Raw genomic sequence first — 18739 nt, forward strand, 5'->3', positions numbered from 1 at the left:
ATAGTTGTAACACTTTGTTTAAACAGGTTTACAAGATGTCATTAACAGTAAATGCTGCTACAGAGCGCTTCTTACAAACACAGACCAAAGATCACCAGAGTTGCCCTTACCACTACACTGCAATGCAAGGACAGTTTGGAACTGTGTCACAAATCATGAGCAGTCATATAATGTGCAATATCTTTGACAAGTCTTGCATCCAGCCACTGCACACACTTCTGAATCTGTTGTTGAAAACAGTGCAGCCAATGCTGAAGAAGGTTTGTTCCCCCGAAGGCAACGAATGTGAGAGGGCTACAGCTTCTTTTCACTCTCCAGAGCTTTGGGTGCTGTGACATAAACCCAGCTGAATGATCATGCCAAGTGTGGACAGCACTTATGTGAAAGTTTTGATAAATACTACACATAAAACTGCAATAAGTGGCTGCAGCTTGATATGCGTCGTAGGGCACATTAAATTTCAATTCCAATAAAACTTTCGGCCACATATACTAGCACAACAGTTAATTCATATAGTGAACTGTCAATCACATAGGAAAGGGGTGCACTCAGAAGCACAAGTGAGCGTTTGGAGAAAGCAAGACAGCAGAAATCATGAAAGCGTAAAAGAGCACAGCTTTAAACACCAAAACACAGAATTAAGGAGGGACTTAGTAGGAAGAGGCAACTACATGCACTATGAAAGCATTAAAAGAAGGAAGCATATGCTGAACATAATACATAAGGTATGCACCTAAGAGAAGAAGCATAGAAAGAAAGAAATTACAATGATGGCCTCTACATGTAAGGCAAAGGCTCGCATGACAATCTGAACCTTAAGCCTCCCATTATTACCCTGTATGTCCTTTGTGGCCAACCCATCAATGATAACGTGTCTGATTTAGCAGCTGTACACACCAAAAAGCCAACGGTTCACGCTTTTTCCCAGGCAGCTGCTTCCTGGCTGAAGATGACTGGAGAGGAACTAACCTTGCCCCAGTTGCCTAGATATTAATGCTAGTTTGGACTTCTGCGCAGAAATTCCGCGTAACGTCACAAACATGCACCAAGAATTTTCCTCAGCGCCATTAGAGTTGTTATTAGGACTACAGACGACAATCTTTCTGCAAAAACATCACAGAACATCAATTTGAATATCGAGATCAAATGTTGATTTTTTATACTAGTGTCGCAACGTAAGAAATGTTATATTCTACGAACACAACAAAGCAGCAGCCTCTTAGAAGTTACAGGTTTTCATTCATTCAAATAAAAGACAACTTGAGAAAGAAGTGGGATAATGAAGAAAGGTCGCCATTTTTCTTTTTCTTTGAACGCTTGAACCACGGAGTCGTGAACTGACCGGTGTCCCCACTAGTGAACTTGTGCTCCGAATAGCGCAGCGTACAATAAAAGGATCAGTACAATAAGCACAACAGCGACGACAACCTTTCAAACAACTAAGCTCCTCAATGAAACGATTTCTTCAATAGCTAGCCAAGAGTGAAGTGGTGAATTGCAAGGCATCCTGCAAGCAGCTGCGGGCGGCGACATTATTTAACAGCCTCTGTGATGCAATTGCACCGCTTACACAGAGCAAATTATCAGCGCATGCACGCCGGCTAACTGCCAGGAGAGATGGCCACGCGATCTCGCAGCTTACAATAAAATGGCAAAAGTGGCGCAAGACAAAACGACCAAGGCACTCTAGTAGTCGACGTGAACGCAAAACGAACGCGCAACTTAACCAGCAAAACACGTCAAATATGAAAACTTTGGCGCCGACATTGCACATGTCCCGATTCACGTCAGCAGCTTCCTATACACAAATAACGTTAAGCGACATTGATTACCTTCGATGAACACTAGGAAGAGTTGTTGCTTGGACTTTGCCAGAGCGATTGCCTCTGGAATGGAGCCCTCGAACCACTTCATAGCCGCACACCTGGGGCCGAACGAGGCTTTGGTAGAATCAGTGAATTTTGTTTGTTGATATGACTCAACAGAACCTCGCACACACGACACGATGGCAAAAAATTCAGTAGTCGTGTCTGCGCTGTTTACAACCGAGAACGATGGAGCACGTCATCTGCGATCGAACAAACCGAAATAAAGAACGCTTGTGTTCAGTGTTGCCTACCTTTGGAATCATATTCCGCTATAAAAGAAAACCCGTGCACCGTGACCCAAGGAGGATACATAAAAATTGCATGTATCCTCCTTGCCGTGACCACGCGTGGTCACGGTGCACAATATGGTAGCCGTGACGTAATTGCAATTTTTTTTTTTTTGGCGCCTGCGACAGTATACAAAAGCATAGCCTTAATTATTAAGTTTTGCAATGGTGTAACGAGGACTGCGCTACATACAACAGAGCGACTGAAACATGCAAGTATTCGCAGAGAAACAAATATCACAGAACTAGCGCTTTGTGTTCTTTTTCAGTCACGCTGTTGGAGCATAGTTCTAAACACGGTGGTTCTAAATATGGTTTGTAAAATTTTTGAGAACCTTCTTGCTTGGCATGCATTCTATTTAGAACGCGAAAATAAACTACGCTCTAAAACAAAATTACACCCTTTGGTTGGTATCTTGCCACACAACAATAAACGTCATCTGTCTTGTCCGCATTCCTTTCTTTAACGTTGCGAGCCCGGTACTTCCCAGTAACGAACGGCATGCGCGTTATCAGCATGACATAGCATTCCTGACAGGAGGGCAGCGGGCGCGGCGTTTTCAAGAAAGGAAACGCATCAAGGCAGATGACGATTATCGTTGTGTGCACTCTAAAAACAGTTGCACCCTTTGGGGTATATGTTTGTCCCACAACGATAATCGTCATTTGTCTTGCCCGCGTTTCCTTTCTTTAACGCTGCGAGCCCGGTACTTCCCAGTCACGAACGGCATGCGCGTTATCAGTGTGACGCAGCCATAGAGTTTCTCACTACATTACCTAGAGGGAAATCTGGCGCTGCTGCGCTGTGGTATGCATGGGAATGCCGGTATCTTGTGACTTCGTATTGGCATCGTTCTCGGAGAGACAGGACACCTGGAAGACGAGCTTGGCAAGTACACTCACTCTTAGAAAAATTTACACCCTTTGGGGCTTATCTTGTCCCACAACGATAATCGTCATCTGTCTTGGCCGCGTTTCCTTTCTTTAACGCTGCGAGCCCGGTACTTTCCAGTCACGAACGGCATGCACCTTATCAGTGTGACGCAGCATTCTCGACAGGAAAGTAGCGAGCGCCGAGTTTTCAGGAAAGCATTATTCAAAAGACTAGCGCAAAATAGCAGGGACAAAGACAGAGAAGACGACAGGACGAGCGCTAAACATCAACTGGTTCACTGCCCCCTAAAAGCTGGTGCGCATGTGCAAAGCCGTAAACGAGAAGAAAAAAAACCGGTCTGCGCCATAAAACATGCATGCAAGTTTGTACCCTGCATTGTTGGGGTCGTATACCGCATACCTCTCTCATGAGGTAGGTGCTACGTGGGGCAGACTGGCCGCTGCCTAAATGCACGGCTACGAGAGCAACGAACGCTGGTAGATTCATTAGCGGGGGGCGGCCATTTGGCCATGCACTGTAAGCGTTGCGGGTGCGTGCCTGCGTTTGACGCCACGTGTGTGCTTGGTAGGGGAAGCACAAGGTGGGGGTGCGAGATTTTTGAGGCATATCACATTGACAGGGAAGGTGATAACAGTGTCAGCACGGCTTCACTTGCCTTGTCCAAAAAAGAAAAAAAAATGTACTTACAGAACAGTCTGCCACATTTTGATTAGAATGAGATTGTACTATTTTAACACTGTGTGCGCATGCACCAACGAAATGTATATATGTACCTTCGCTCGCAGTAAAAAACCAGTTGATGTTTAGCGCTCGTCCTGTCGTCTTTTCTGTCTTTGTCCCTGCTATTTTGCGCTAGTCTTTTGAATAATGATGACACACCAACTAGCCCAGCTTTCTGCCTTGATTTCAGGAAAGGAAGCGCAAGCAAGGCAGATGACGATTATTGTTGTGGGACAAATATACACCCCAAAGGGTGCAACCGTTTTAAGAGTGTAAGAACAGTTTACACCCTTTGGCGTGCCCCTAATTCTGCCACACAACGATAATCGTCATCTGCCTTGATGCGTTTCCTTTCATGAAAACGCCGCGCCCGCTACTTTCCTGTCGGGAATGCTATCATGCTGATAACGCGCATGCCGTTCGTTACTGGAAAGTACCGGGTCGCAGCGTTAAAGAAAGGAAACACATCAAGGCAGATGACGATTATCGTTGTGTGGCAGAAAGGGCACTCCAAAGGGTGTAAACTCTTCTTAGAGTGTAAGAGTGTACCGTTCCGTCTGTCACAATGATTCATATTCTACTTAAGAGGAAGCTTTAGCTCGGGCCCAACTCCGACGCGGCCTATTCAAATACATGTAAAAACGCAAAAACGTTTTTCTGAGATAACCCCTGGACCGATTTTAATGACATTTGTTGCTTTTGAGAGAGAAAGTTAAATTCTAGTGACTGTTGGAAGCGGAATTTTGATTTAGGGATTGCATTTTGTTAAAGAGATTTACAAAATTTCAGAAGTTTGAAAAAAATAGAAGCACGAAGTTTACAAACTAATAGCTCTGCATCAAGAAGAGATATCGCGGTTCTGTAAACGGCATCCATTAGATCATTCAAAGCGGACAAATTTCACATGTCATTTTACATCTTACGTGAGTTTGTTACGTTGTTTACGAGGGTTCTGCAAAAGTTTCAATTACATATTAATAAATTTTTTGAGATTCATGTATAAGATGTCAAATTTGTCCGCTTTAGATGTGCTATTAAGTACAATTCACAGAATTGCGATATCACCTATTCTTGTTGACTTACGGAGTTGTAAACTTGATAGTTTCGTTTTCTGAAAATTTGCGATTTTTGTCAATTTTTAATAAAAAATTCACGACCTAAATCGAAAATTCGAAACTAACAGTCACTAGATTTTAAGTTTTTCTTTTAAATGCAACAAACCCCGTCAAATTTGGTGCTGTGGTTGCCGAGAAAAACGAATTCTCCTTTTACATGTATTTAGATAGGAGCACCCGAGCTAAAGCTTCCTCTTAAACAGCACGTGAAAAGCTGTTTTAGCTTTATTATTGCTCGAAAACATGTTTTGTTTAACTATGAGAACTTGCTATTGCGTGTACGACTATACGTTACGTAAAAAGTATCAGCGGGACGCTAAAATTGGAGGACAGACGACAAGATTCGCGCTCGCTTTGAAACAGTTTGTCGTCTGTTCTTGCTATTCGTCGCTTGGTCATGTATTGTAGGTGATTAAAGATGTAATATGCGTGAACGGAAACATTTTATGAAGATTTTACTTTAAGAACGCGTTATTTGTGTAACCATATCCATGTTTTAGACGAAGCCTCTTACAACACCAGCCAACACAAGCCTCGCATACCGTCATTCCTATGACGGCACAGCGCCTCTTAGAATATTGGCCTCGAGCTCCACCACTGGAAAAGCTGGCGCCACCGTCGGCGTGACGTGCTAAGAGGGATCACGTGGACATAGCGGCCGCGTCGGCTGCTTCGGGCGCGCCGGAGCGAGCTGAAAACGAGTTTAAATTCCCGCGTACGCTGCGGTTTTCATTTAGTGGCGAAATTTTCCCGCTTCGAGTGTCTCCTTTACAACGCTTGAAAGCACTACAATAGGTAGTAGTGGCTGCCTTTGAAGGCGCGCAACATGGTAGGCTACTGCTCGGTGCCGCAGGGCCGGACGCACGTAACGGAGGCCGGTGTCGGTCTTATTCACACGTAGCCGCAGGACAAGAAGCTGTGTGAAGCTTGGCTCGCGAAACATAAAACCGGCAGTCATCGGCTACAACTCGGGTATGCAACAAGCACAGACGCGAGGAAGATTTCTGCTACGGCGCCCGGTCTGCGATGTTCTCAAAACGCGCACTGAGACGCTCGCCTGAGTCCGCTGTCCGACTAATGTCATGACGGTTTGGTCTATGAACTTGTCGATACTATAGATACTGCCAAGTTCAGTGGAGTGGAAAGGCAGCGGTGAGAAGCACATTTAAAGAAAGCATGGCATATGGTCATGTTTGTGTTATGAATTAATGCACTGGATTACAAAAAAGGAGCAGCGGGAAATTGCACGCTGAGAACGCCGATAAACATACAGTGCGACGCAACTCCAGAAATAGTATTGAAAGGTCAAAGAATTTAGAAGAAAAAAAAGGATTGCATCGTCGCGACGGCACATCACAGTCCCCGTAGGCGCCGAAGTCTCTACAATGAAATTATTTTTGAACAGCTCTGATAGCGCCCACGCAACAATGGTTGCCTGTATACTGTCAAATGCTCATATTCTGCGGCCTAAAGCTCATGGCACTGTGCGAAAACGCGCGCGCGGAGAAAGCGAAACAGTGCGCGGACAAGCATGCAGACGCGCAGTCGGTCGCTGCGAATCTGCGCGATCGCTGCATTGAGGCTTCATTCTATTACGCTCCATTTAGTTATAAAAACACTATAAGAACATATTTCAAATAGTTTGCTCTCGGCGTTTACCTACCTTTCACGCAAGAAGCCGGTTCGGGAGACTCCATCGCGGCGACCGCGCGCAGTGGCGTTCGCTGTACGTATTCGGTAAAGAGATAGCGGCTGTAAACGATTGTGTGCTTTCAGCTTGCCCAAGATTATTATTTAGACAGTAAGAAACTTCTCTCGTTTCGAAAGTACTTACAGAAATGTCCGGGAGAGCTCGCGCGTGGTGTTTTCAGTGAGCGCTGACAGCAAAACCTATGAGGAGCGCGTCACGTGATCCCTCATACTACGGCATCGAGGCGCTTCCGATAGAGGGCGACTCCGTAACTCCTCGCCGCCAATTCCCGTAGACGGTGGCGACAGATTTCCCTCTAGGTGTTGTAGTGAGAAACTCTACGCACGCGTCTGTTGCGCCAGTCATGTGCCGCTGGTTACGTAAGCCCACCAAACCGCGCTTTTCAACGTGTCACCGCGCTTTTGCGGTAAGTTGTTTCCTTTTGCCTGCCGTAATAGTTTTGCTGTTTTTTGGGATAAAAGCACTGTTGACAAGATTAGCAAGACGTATGTTATGCCATGTATTTTGCATGTGTAGTATGGACTATGAGCCGTGGCGCCCGTTAACCGTCCAGCCACCCGTTTGTTTCTGCACCTGTCTTCTCTGGAGGAGCACATGCGTTACTTACAACGCGTAATTTTCAATAAGTCACTCGCAGCACCTTCGGTTTAAAGCGCAGAATTTGTTATCTGTGGCTCATCCGTATCGTCACACAAACGTTTTATTTGGCGCGGCTCGAGCAGGCTAATGCGCATTTGGGATCATTTTGTGATGGCATGTGTACCTCACTCTACATGCACAATAGACGCGCTTGGGCCAGTTCGCAAGTGCTAGTTTCACCTGACGCGTTGCTTCTCATGGCTAAAACATTCTCTTTGTGATCTGTGTCTGTGTGTCTTTATCAAATGTGTGACCCAGTGGTTTTTCTGTGCAATTCGCGATGTAAACAAGATAAATAAACTTTTTTTGTATGGAACCGCTGCTTCCCATGATGTGCAGCAGAGAAAAGCGGCTCAAGGAGTGCAAAATATTGCCATAAAGACAGCTCCGATAGCTTTATTTTTCGAAACCACATGAGCTAATCAGCATTGCTTAGGTTTTTCTAGAAGCTTGGCGGTTTTTCCACGGGAAAGGTTGCGATCCGCGAGTTTATTACGTCTATATGCACGCCGTGCTTAAAAAAAATGAAATATAACTCATAATCATTATCAGCAGCAGCAGCAGTAGCAGCCTGTTTTATGTACAAACTGGGATACATAGCGCAAGAATGACACAGGGACAAGCAGGAACACAGGACGAGTGTTTTATGTCCACTGCAGGGAGAAGGCATCTCCCTGCGATCTCCAATTGTCCCTGTTTTGCGCCAACCGATTCCAACTAGCGCTCGCGAATTTCCTAATTTCATCGCTACACCTAGTCTTTTGTCGTCCTCGATTGCGTTTTCCTTCTCTTGGTACCCATTCTGTAACCCTAATGGTCCAGCGGTTATCTAACCGGCGTATTACATGACCTGCCCAGCTCCATTTTTTTCTCTTGATGTCAATTCGAATATCGTCTTGTTACGTTTCGCCTACGACGCGCGGTATAGCCGGCGCGGATGCAACGGACGCCGGGGCTTCGTTCAAAGAGGCGGATATTTTGGCCCGTTCAGCGCCGCCGCAACGCCTCCCCGCCAAGCGCGTCCAGGCATGTTTCAGTGCCACGTGTCTTCGTGTGTGTGCGTGTGTGTGTGTGTGTGTGCATGTTGGTGCCCACGCTTGTCAAAGCGCGGCAGCCGGGGAGAGGAGCTCCCCAAGTGTGAAGCGAGGAGGTCTGACCGGCGCGGGCCCGGCGGATGCGTCACCCACTCGTCTCAACGCGTCTCTCAGCGTGTCCGTGCCCCGCCGTCACGTGCACCTCTGACGAGGCGTCCCTTCTTGCCCTCGACTCCGAGAGTATAAAAGCAGCTGCCCCCGGACGCCAAGAGAGAGGCACCGAATTCTTCCGTCGAGTAGCGTGCTCTCCCGTCTCTCCACTTCGGTCGACCTGACCGGCCGCTCTTTTGCGATGCTAGAATAAACAAGTTGTTCTGTCAGCAGTCGACTCGTGCTTTGCCAGGACCTTCGGATGCTTCCAGTTGTGTCCCAGGCCGCCAGGCCAACGCTACCCTTGGGGCTTGCGACCCAGATGCAATAGTCTATACCCGTTTGCTCTCTGATCCAAACCGCTCTCTTTCTGTCTCTTAACGTTATGCCTAGCAATCTTCGTTCCATCGCTCTTTGCGCGGTCCTTAACTTGTTCCCAAGCTTGTTTGTCAGTCTCCAAGTCTCTGCCCCATATGTCAGCACTGGTAAAATGCACTGATTGTACATCTTGCTTTTCAATTATAATGGTAAGCTTCCAGTCAGGAGCTGGAAATCTCTGCCGTATACGATCCAAGCCATTTTTATTCTTCTGTGAATTTCCTTCTCATGATCAGGGTTCCCTGTGATTAATTTGCCTAGGTAAACGTACTCCTTCACAGATTCTACAGAGGCTGACTGGCGATTCTGAACTCTTGTTCCTTTGCCCTGCTATTTATCATCATCTTTGTCGTCTGCACATTAATCTTCTACCCCACTCTTACGCTCTCTCTGTTAAGGTCCTCAATCATTTGTTGTAACTCGTTTGCATTGTTGCTGAATAGAACAATGTCATCGGCAAACCGAAGGTTGCTGAGATATTCGCCATCGATCTTTACTCCTAAGCCTTCCCAGTTTATTAGGCTGAATGCTTCTAAGCACGCAGTGAATAGCATTGGAGAGATCGTGTCTCCCTGTCTGACTCCTTTCTTTATAGGTATCTTCCTGCTTTTCTTGTGTAGCATTAAGGTAGCTGTAGAACCTCTGTAGATGTTTTCCAAAGTATTTACGTAAGCGTTCTGTACTCCTTGATTACGTAACGCCGCCATGACTGCTGGTATCTCTACTGAGTCAAATGCATTTTCCTAATCTATGAAAGCCACATAGAGAGGCTTATTGTACTCTTTGGATTTCTGGATAACCTGATTGACGGCATGGATGTGATCCATTATAGAGTATCCCTTCCTGAAGCCAGCCTTGGTTGACTAAAGTCCAGTGTTGCCCTTACCCTATTGGAGAATATTTGGGTAACTATTTTATATAATACTGGGAGTAAGCTAATGGGCCTATAATTTTTCAATTCTTTAACGTCTCCTTTTTTGTGGATTAGTATGATGTTTGCATTCTTCCAGTTTTCTGGGACCCTTGCAGACGATATACATTTCGCTTAAGAAGCTGCCAGTTTTTCAAGCATTATGTCTCCTCCATCTTTGATTAAATCGACTATTATTCCATCTTCTCCTGCCGCCCTTCTTCGTTTCATGTCTTGCAAAGCCCTTCTGACTTCATCGCTAGTTATAGGAGGAGTTTCTGTATAATGTCCATTATTGTTTCGAATACAGGACTCCTGAGTCCTCTGGGTAGTGTACAGGTTAGGATAGAATACTTCCGCTGCTTTTACATACCTTCGAGATTGCTGATGATATTACCCTGCTTATCTCTCAGTGCATACATCTTGGTTTGGCCTATGCCAAGTTTCCTTCTCACTGATTACAGGCTGCGTCCATTTTTTACGGCTTCTTCAGTCTTTCTCACATTATAGTTTCCAATATCACTTATTTTCGCCTTGTTGATCAGTTTTGACAGTTCCGCGAACTCTATCTTATCTCTTGAGTTGGACACTTTCATTCTTTGTCATTTCTTTATTAGGTCATTTGTTACTTGGGAGAGCTTGCCTACTGGTTGACTTGGTGCCTTACCTCCCACTTCAGTTGCTGCCTCTGAGGCCAGCCTAGTTATGGTTTCATTCACTGCCTATATGTCATCTTCATCTATCTGTTCTAAGGTTGCATATTTATTTGCAACTATCAGCCTGAATTCGTCTGCTTTTACCCTTACTGCCTCTAGGTTGGCCTGTTTCTTCTTGACCAATTTTACTCTTTGCGTCTTCAAATCAAGGTGAATCCTAGCCCTCACTAACCTGTTATCACTGCAGTTTACCCTACCTATCGGTAGAAAGGTAGAAGGTAGATCGGAGAAAGGTAGATCAGTAGAAAGTATGAAGTCAATTTAATTTCTTGTTTCACCATTAGGGCTTCTCCAGGTCCACTTTCTGTTGGTACGCTTCATGAAAAAGGTTTTCATTATTGGAAGCTTATTCCTTTCTACGAATTGTACCAGCATCTCTCCTCTGGCGTTCCTAGAATCGACGCCATAGTTGCCGCTTGCTTGTTCACCAGCCTGCTTTTTCCCCACTTCTGCATTGAAGTCGCCCATTACTACAGTATATTGAGTTTGCATTTTTCTCATCGCTAATTCAACATCTTTATAAAACTGATCTACTTCCTCATCATCGTGACTGGATGTTGGAAAGTAGACTTGTACTACCTTTAATCTATACCTCTTATTAAGGTTGATTACAACTGCAGCTACCCTCTCATTAATGCTGTAGAATTCGTCAATGTTGCCCGCTACGTCCATATGGATTAGGAATCTTACCCCGTATTGCTGCTTATCTAGGAGACCTCTATAGGAGAGGACGTGTCCGTTATTCAGCAATGTATAAGCCTCACCAGTTCTTCAATTCTCACTAAGGCTGATGATATCCCAAAAAATGTCTGATAATTCCTCAAAGAGGCCTGCTGAGCTCGCCTCACTCGAGAGGGTTCGGGGGTTGAACGTTGCAAGAGTCAGTTTCCACTGGCGGCCTGTCTGGATCCAGAGATTCTTAGCAGCCTCTGCTGCGTTACAGATCTGACCGCAACCTTGGTCAGGCGCTCCGCAGCTGCTGCGGACTGAAGGCCATTGGGTAATTGAATTAGCCATTGGGGAGGGGGTGGCCGAATACTGCACCAGGGAGGCCAATTCCTTATCTTGTGAGGGAGTGTCTTGTTGAAGCTTTTTGGGCCTTCCTAATTTGGTTGTACCTGGATTAGTGTAGTCCCACTCGCTCTCAGCATCTTGTGCCGTTGACAGGCGTCACGCCAAGCTTGCAGAAGTTGTGCACTGGAGGAGGTGAATTTCAAGCTCACCATCATATATATATATATATATATATATATATATATATATATATATATATATATATATATATATATATATATATATGTATGTATGTATGTATATATATATATATAATTTATAGCGGGATTCGAACTTCCGACTGTGGCAACCAGGGCATTCGCCATAGCTCAGTCAGATAATCCCGCAGGCGGGGAGGCTACCTTATCGTCGACAAGTACAGCCCCGAGGACCCTACATGCCTAAAAACTATGATTTGTCCGCGATATAGGTGTTTACCTGATCGCGATGGGTTAACTCAATACAGAGCGATTTCTAAACGGCTCCGGCCTCGTAGTTCGGGAGTCGCACGTGCGCAGGTGACACGGCGTAGTATTGCTCAAAGGTTCCATCATCGTGTTTTCGGAGTCACCCGTACGCATGCAGCCATGAACGCGGCTAGATATACGATACATTTTCGGTGAACTTGAACAATATTTAAATGTAGTGATGAAAAAAAGGAGATGAGAGGAAATAAAACACTTTCAGCGCTTACCGGGAATTCACTAGTAGCGTGTTCAAGGCGGTAGACCAAACAACTCGCGGTCTCGGCTGCCTGTCTAATGCATCGAAGTCTTTCCGAACGAGACGGACCTGGTACTGATGCGCCGCGCAAGGCTGAGATGTCGGATGTGAGGAGGGTGCATTGACTGAGGCATTCGCTCGAAGGCAAATTTTCAGTGGCGAGACGGGCCGCCAAACAATAGCTCTGAGCCGCGCGTAAAATATGCGACCTTGGAAGCGGCCTTGCTCTATGGCTGGAAAGCGCTTATACGACGCCTCCCTTAAGCTACAACGTAAGCGTCGCGCGGGAGACCTATTGACGTCCAATTTGCCGCCGAACTTGCAATACTTGTAATTTAGCAATTGCAAATGCGCGCAAGTCATCTTCTTGAGTACAAACGAAAACCCGCGAAAACTAATATAAGTGCGAATGTAGAGGTAATAGATGGGTGCGAACTACGACCCTTTCATACATGGTAAAGATTTGTACTGCCAAATTCGCTACTGCTGTCGCTACGTTATTTTCTTATGATGTGCGTGATACTGTAAACTGTCACGTAATACTTTCTTTTCTTCTCGTACGCATTATTTTTCTTTTTTTTCTATTCGTGTTTCGAATAATAATATAATAATAACGTGCACGATGCGCTCGCTTTGATAGCAGAAAGGGGCATCTCTGTACTGTAACGTTTGACCGGCGGGAGCTGGCGATTTTCGGGGAAGCGACCATCGGATTGGCGCCAGCAGGTCTGCTGCGACTACTCACTTTGTGAAAACAACAATGCGCCGAGTCAGCAGCCCTTCGGCGTCACCATGTCTGCTGCGACGACTCTCTTTGTAGGGACCACAGTGCACCGCTTTCTCTGCCATGAGGCGCCGAGATGTCTAGACGCAGTCGGTGGACCAAGTATTGTTGGTGGAGTCGCCGCCGCCTTCACGGTTCGTTTGGAGCGGGGGAATTCCTGAAAGAATATGTTTTGCGGCGCCGTCTCACGGGCCTTAGAAGTCGTTAGTCAATGGACAGACGCGGCGGGCACTGTCTGCGTGCTCATATCTGCGATCAAGAGGCGCCTGCTCGGGGCAGACCCGTATCTGCGACAACCCTCTCACCTTAGAGTGGTCAGTACAACCTGTGCGGAAGTTAGTGTGTAAACCCTCCCCCTCAAAGGCGGGTTGGCTACGATGACTTTGGACGCTCCGAATCGGTTGGAGGTTGAACGACCGTTCTCTCTCACCTAGGGATCTAGGGAGGACAGAGTGTTTATAAGCAGCCGTCATCGGCTCTTCAGGGTGCATTCCTCTTTCACTCATGTTAGACTGATGAACTGTAACGTTCTCATGTAGATACTGTAAATAAATCCCATATTCCTCGTTGTTGATGAGAACAAGTCTCTCCCTTCAACAACGTCCTCAGCGTGGATAAGTTGGACGGCGGCATGGGCCAGCTACCACCTATTTCATGCCCGAGCCCAAACATTACAGTAGGTACAGTCGGCAGCGAGCTTCGGAAGTTATTGCTGCCCATTCCGTAAGTGTTACTTGCCTAAAAACTTCTTTGATTTGTCCGCGATAGTAGTGCTTTCCTATGGCGTACATAGTTGCCTTGTAGTTTACGGAGTCGCACATGCGCAGGTGACATGGCGTAGTATTGCTCAAAGGTTCCATCATCGTTCAAGTTGTGCAAAATGCAAGGGATGACATATCACATTGATGTGCAACCCAAATTGGAAGCAGAAGAATACAGAAACGCGGACAACTGGTTTCAGCTCGTCAACAAACTCGCTAATGTACACCGTTATTCTGCAGACCACACAAGTATGAGTTCAGTGCACTGCAAGCAAACGCCTCGTAAGAATGTTGATTGATGGTGGCAGTTAATGCAGCTTCATCACGGAAGAGTTGTCTAGGAAGCTGAAAGCCACTGTGTTAACCGAAGAGCAGGTCACCATCTCGGGATTAGAAAATATTTCAGCACCTCAGAAATATTATCGAAGTATACAAGTCACACTGTATAGTCAGTACAAACTGACTTGAAATAGAGGCTATAGAAGTTCCAGAAGTATGCAACGACTTGTCAACATTGACAGAGAGAAATGTACTTGAAAAGGTGAAACGCAAGGACTTACGTTTGGCTGCCGTCACCGAATATCAGGTCTTGCCTGAGCATGGGATAAGCGTGCTTGTAGGAGCAGACTGGCATTTCATCAACGGAAAAAATCATTGACTGGACGACTGCTTGACTGCCATCGGAACTGTCGTGGAATGAACACGAGCATGTGCCCTTATTCTTTTTAGCTGTTTTTGGAATGAATAGCACATACCCTACTTCGGCTCCACTTTCTCGTTCTGTAAGTGCGAAAACAGTGTAAATTCCTTTCTTTGCAACTTGTCGCTGTGCATAATTACAGTGTCTTACAATAACAAATGACCAATTAATAAAGGGAAAATGGGACATCCACCTTGATCATAGCAATTGCCACAAAGGAAACCCGGCCATACGGGTTCCGCTAGGCTTTTCTATAGAGGAACCCGTATGGGTTTCCTTTGTAGCAATTGCCACGATTGGTGAATGTCTCATTTTCCCTTCATTAATTACTTCCCTTCACCTTGCGAGTTTCCGCAGAACTATTACGTCTAACAAATGACCATAGCTGCTAATGAGTAAGCTACATAAGCGCCCTTAGATTACGGTATGGTTTGAAGATTACGTCGACTTCATCGATGTTACCAGTGAAAAAAACAGTAAGATTCCAACGTCCCGTATATCGTTTCCTTTCGCGTCATTGGAAAAGTATGCGTTGAGATTTTAGATTCATGCTCCTAATTGTCTCATCCAAAACTGCAGCTTCCCGCAAAAATGGGCGCAAGAAAACCAAAATTCTAAATATTGATTCATTTCGGTTGCATTAATAGGAAAACTAACAAAGGTACATCAAAGAAATTTTGCGCCCTAAATGAAAATTCCTCGAACTCTGTGTAATTTCTAAAAACTTAGCTTCTTTTAGCACATAGCTGCCGGGCTGTTTACAGCATAAGTTGCTATACTTGACAATCTTGAAAAAAAAATTAGCCAGAAAGTAAAAAGTTCTACATTCAGCATCTAGAAAATATATAAATATGTCCTAAAGCTACAGAGCAAGTCTCAACGATGTATGTACGGTATTGCTTGTTTATATGGTCACAACTGAGACGCAACAAAAATCGTGTTCTTGGGCATTTATTTCTAAATCATATGAATCAATTTCTTTATAATATACATATTTAGAATCTACAAGAATTATTCTTTTTTTATGGCATATACAACTTTAAATACTAAAAAGAGCCGCCCCGGTTGCTCCAAAAGTACTTAAAACGGAGGGCTCGTGCCGCCCGGAGTGTGACTGTCAGCTTGAATAGTTTTCTATAGAAGTTCTAGGCTATTCACTTATAGCGATGATAATCAATTATAAGCGGACGGGCTAAGCCGGGTGTGCAAATTCGACCAGGAACCTCAAAAGACCAATAAGAGAGACACTGATGCAACGCTGTTTCCTTCCGCTCATCCATGTCTCAAAGAGGCGTATCAGTCACGGGAAATTACAGATCGCTGCATACAGATTCAGACAAATGCTAAAAGGAGTATAGTATACTAGAATAGCAGCTTGGGCTTGTTGGTTTTTTATCCTGCTAGTAACAGCGCAAAATGCAGACAAGAGACGAGACAAGAAGACACCACAAGCGCTGCGGTGTGCGCTGCCATTTCTTCGCGTGGGATTTCTGGCTGAGACAAGTTGTGGGGGGAGGTAAGTGGATGCGAATATTTTGTTGCTTGTGCTGCGTATATATATATATATATACATATATATATATATATATATATATATATATATATATATATATATATATATATATATATGTTTGTATATATATATAGTAGGCAAAGAGGGATTCTTCAGGCTACCTTTCAAATGTAAAGAACTTGAGTGGTGCTACAAGGTAAACAGAACAAGTATTTAATTTCGACAGTTTCGATCGGTGGATCGATCTTCATCAGGGTTTACAAAAAAAAGTATGAACCCCTGTTTGGCGCCGTATGCAGGCTATCGTCTCCTGTAATATATACGTTGTAGGTCCTTATGCCTAGATTGATGCGTGGAGCTTACTCTTGCTCTGCCGGTCAATTAAGATAGTAGACGAGACATAATATTCCTGCTAGCAATCCACCCCCGCATCTAAGATGGGCAGAAATCAGCAAATACCAAGCTTTCTGATGTAGAAATGTAGTTTGGATACTCGAGGAATGCATCCTTAAATTCTTACGCAAACAAGGTGCACGACGTTGTGAAGTCAGTAACGTTTACTTTATACAATGCTGTGTACAAATAATTAATGCCTGTCGGCTGCAATACTCAATACGTAAATGAACGCCACGGTGAAATTGGCAGTTTCAGTGACCATTACTTGGCACAGGGGATCAACAAAGTGAAGGCAGCCGAACAGACAATGAGATCTTCGCGAAGCACTTTTCTTTTGAGGTGGAAGACAGCTCAGCGAGTTTTTTCGTCGCGGTTAGCTTCAATAACGTCGAAGGTCCGCGTCCTCCATCTGGAACCAGCGTCTGCCACCACTGTGGAGGAGATTGCAGGAGACCTGCCCTCTTCCTGGACGGCTGAGTCCAGGCGCGGCGGGCCGATGGTGAGGCGCTCGCCGACTTGCTCCAGTCGCGCGACGTGCCTTTTGAAGAGCGCTTCGCTGGCTGAGAAGGCTGCGACGAAGACGACTAACGATGCGCCCGCCATGCCCAAAACAAACGACACGCTCTTCGTCAGGTTGCTTCTCTTCGGCTTGGCTGGGAACGGTCTCGTCTCACCGAACGCGAAGGAGGAGGAGGTAATGGTTGGGGAAAGCCAGGACAGTCCGGCCTTTGAAACAGAGGCCTGCAACCTGCTGGCTTTCGGGTTCCGGCAACGTTTCGGCAGCGGTTCGCCTCCGTCCGTGGTAGAACCACGGCTCCTGCGGCGCTTTTCGTGTCGAAGTTCTCCTATCGTCTCGTATCTGTGCCGTGCCGGCCGACGTCGGCGGTGACTGCTGCTATCCGTCCGGCGTCGGCCAGCACGGTGCGGCGGCGGGCCATCGACGGATCGCCCGCCCCTGCCAGGCTCGGGCCGTCGGCTCCCCGCGCGCGCCATCGAGGACCGCTTCTTGACCACGGGCGACGTGCTGCTGCCGTGCTGTCGTCGGGACCCGTCACGCACGGCTTCTCCTCTGGTGTCGCGCACCCGGTTGAGCGAGCGCGACGAACCCTGTTCGATGGTGCTCGTGGGATCGGTTGACCCAGCCTCTTGCTCGGCCACTAGTGTTGATAAAAATTCCCTAAATCCGGCTTTGACGGCGGACGCGAAGCGGCTGGCGAGCATGTTCGGCCACTCGTCCACTGGCTTGTTTGCTTCCTATACCATGATGCGTGCCCACTACGGAGGATTGATCAAGAAGCCGGCGGCTAAACAGAAAATGGTTATGGGAAAACGTGCATTTTTGAAAGGAGAGCAGGCTATAGAAGGCAATAAATTTTAATGAATTTATAGAAATTTTGTAAAATAATAAAAAAATCGGTAAATTTAGTATGAATTAGAATTTTGTAGAATAATGAATAATAAATCAGTAAGCTAACTAGATATCCTCCTTGTGTCACCAAGGAACTCGCATACGGCCATGCACACGTTCCTGTGGCAAAAACCCGATGTCGATGCCCCAAAGGAGAGAATCTTTCCAGGGTTCATAGCAATGCCTAACTTTTGGAATGGAGTTTCCAAGCATTTCTTTTTCTGAATTGCGAATCGGCCGCAGGGTAATAAAAAATGATCAATGGTTTCAGCTTCTCTGTTGAAATGACATAGAGCGGAAGAGAGAGAGGGTGGCAACCTCTAGACGGAAAGAAAGCGTTTCCAAGCCAGATTGCGCTTTAATCAATGAAATGCTGACATCGTAACAATATGAAGATTGAATGAACCTAGTAGCACGATTTTGCACAGCCTCAAGTGCATTTATGATATCAATCTGATGCGGATTCCAGATGGGAGATGCATATTCAAGTTTCGATCTTACAAATGATTTATAGGCTAACGCTTTTACTTTTTATGGGGTATGACGCAGATGTCGCCTAAGAAATCCCAATGATCTATTAGCGGCTGAGATGATGTTAGTAGCGTGCAAGCGCCAGGACAGATCACAAGATAGGGTGACACCGAGGTATTTGAATGACTGGACTGATTCTACTGGAACATCAGCAATTGGAATAGGTAAATGTGAGGGGTTACGGCTGCGAGTGAAAAACACAAGCTTACATTTGTTAGGATTTAGGTTCATCAGCCAGCGATTACACCATTCTTGTACATTATTGAGATCGTTCTGGATGAGTGTGCGCAATATATAAGTTAATGCCTGTAAACGAGCGGTGGACGAGGAAAGAGCAGCGGCAACACTGTCGCGGTCGTCTTTACTGTAAAATAAATAAATAAATAAATAAATAAATACCAACGCGCTTGCGGGGCCACACTGCCTGACCTCTGTCCCTGTCGCAAG

At 45.7% G+C, this 18739-nt stretch overlaps 1 protein-coding gene across 3 annotated transcripts in view; it reads right to left on the bottom strand.

Annotated features, from left to right (window-relative positions):
- The window catches only part of LOC135919821 (UBX domain-containing protein 4-like), a 66403-nt gene extending 51924 nt beyond the window's left edge, over window positions 1–14479 (bottom strand). The window contains exon 1 of one of the 3 annotated variants that reach the window (XM_065453770.2): window positions 14305–14479. Coding sequence is in view for 2 of the 3 variants with exons in the window: in XM_065453769.2 (XP_065309841.2) it covers window positions 1833–1914 (82 nt within the window). In the remaining variant the exon portion in view is untranslated. The other 2 variants (XM_070537850.1, XM_065453769.2) reach the window with 2 other exon arrangements.
- Between the last annotated feature and the right edge of the window lie 4260 nt (window positions 14480–18739).

This window comes from Dermacentor albipictus, chromosome 4 (genome assembly GCF_038994185.2).
Source record: "Dermacentor albipictus isolate Rhodes 1998 colony chromosome 4, USDA_Dalb.pri_finalv2, whole genome shotgun sequence".
NCBI lineage: Eukaryota > Metazoa > Arthropoda > Arachnida > Ixodida > Ixodidae > Dermacentor > Dermacentor albipictus.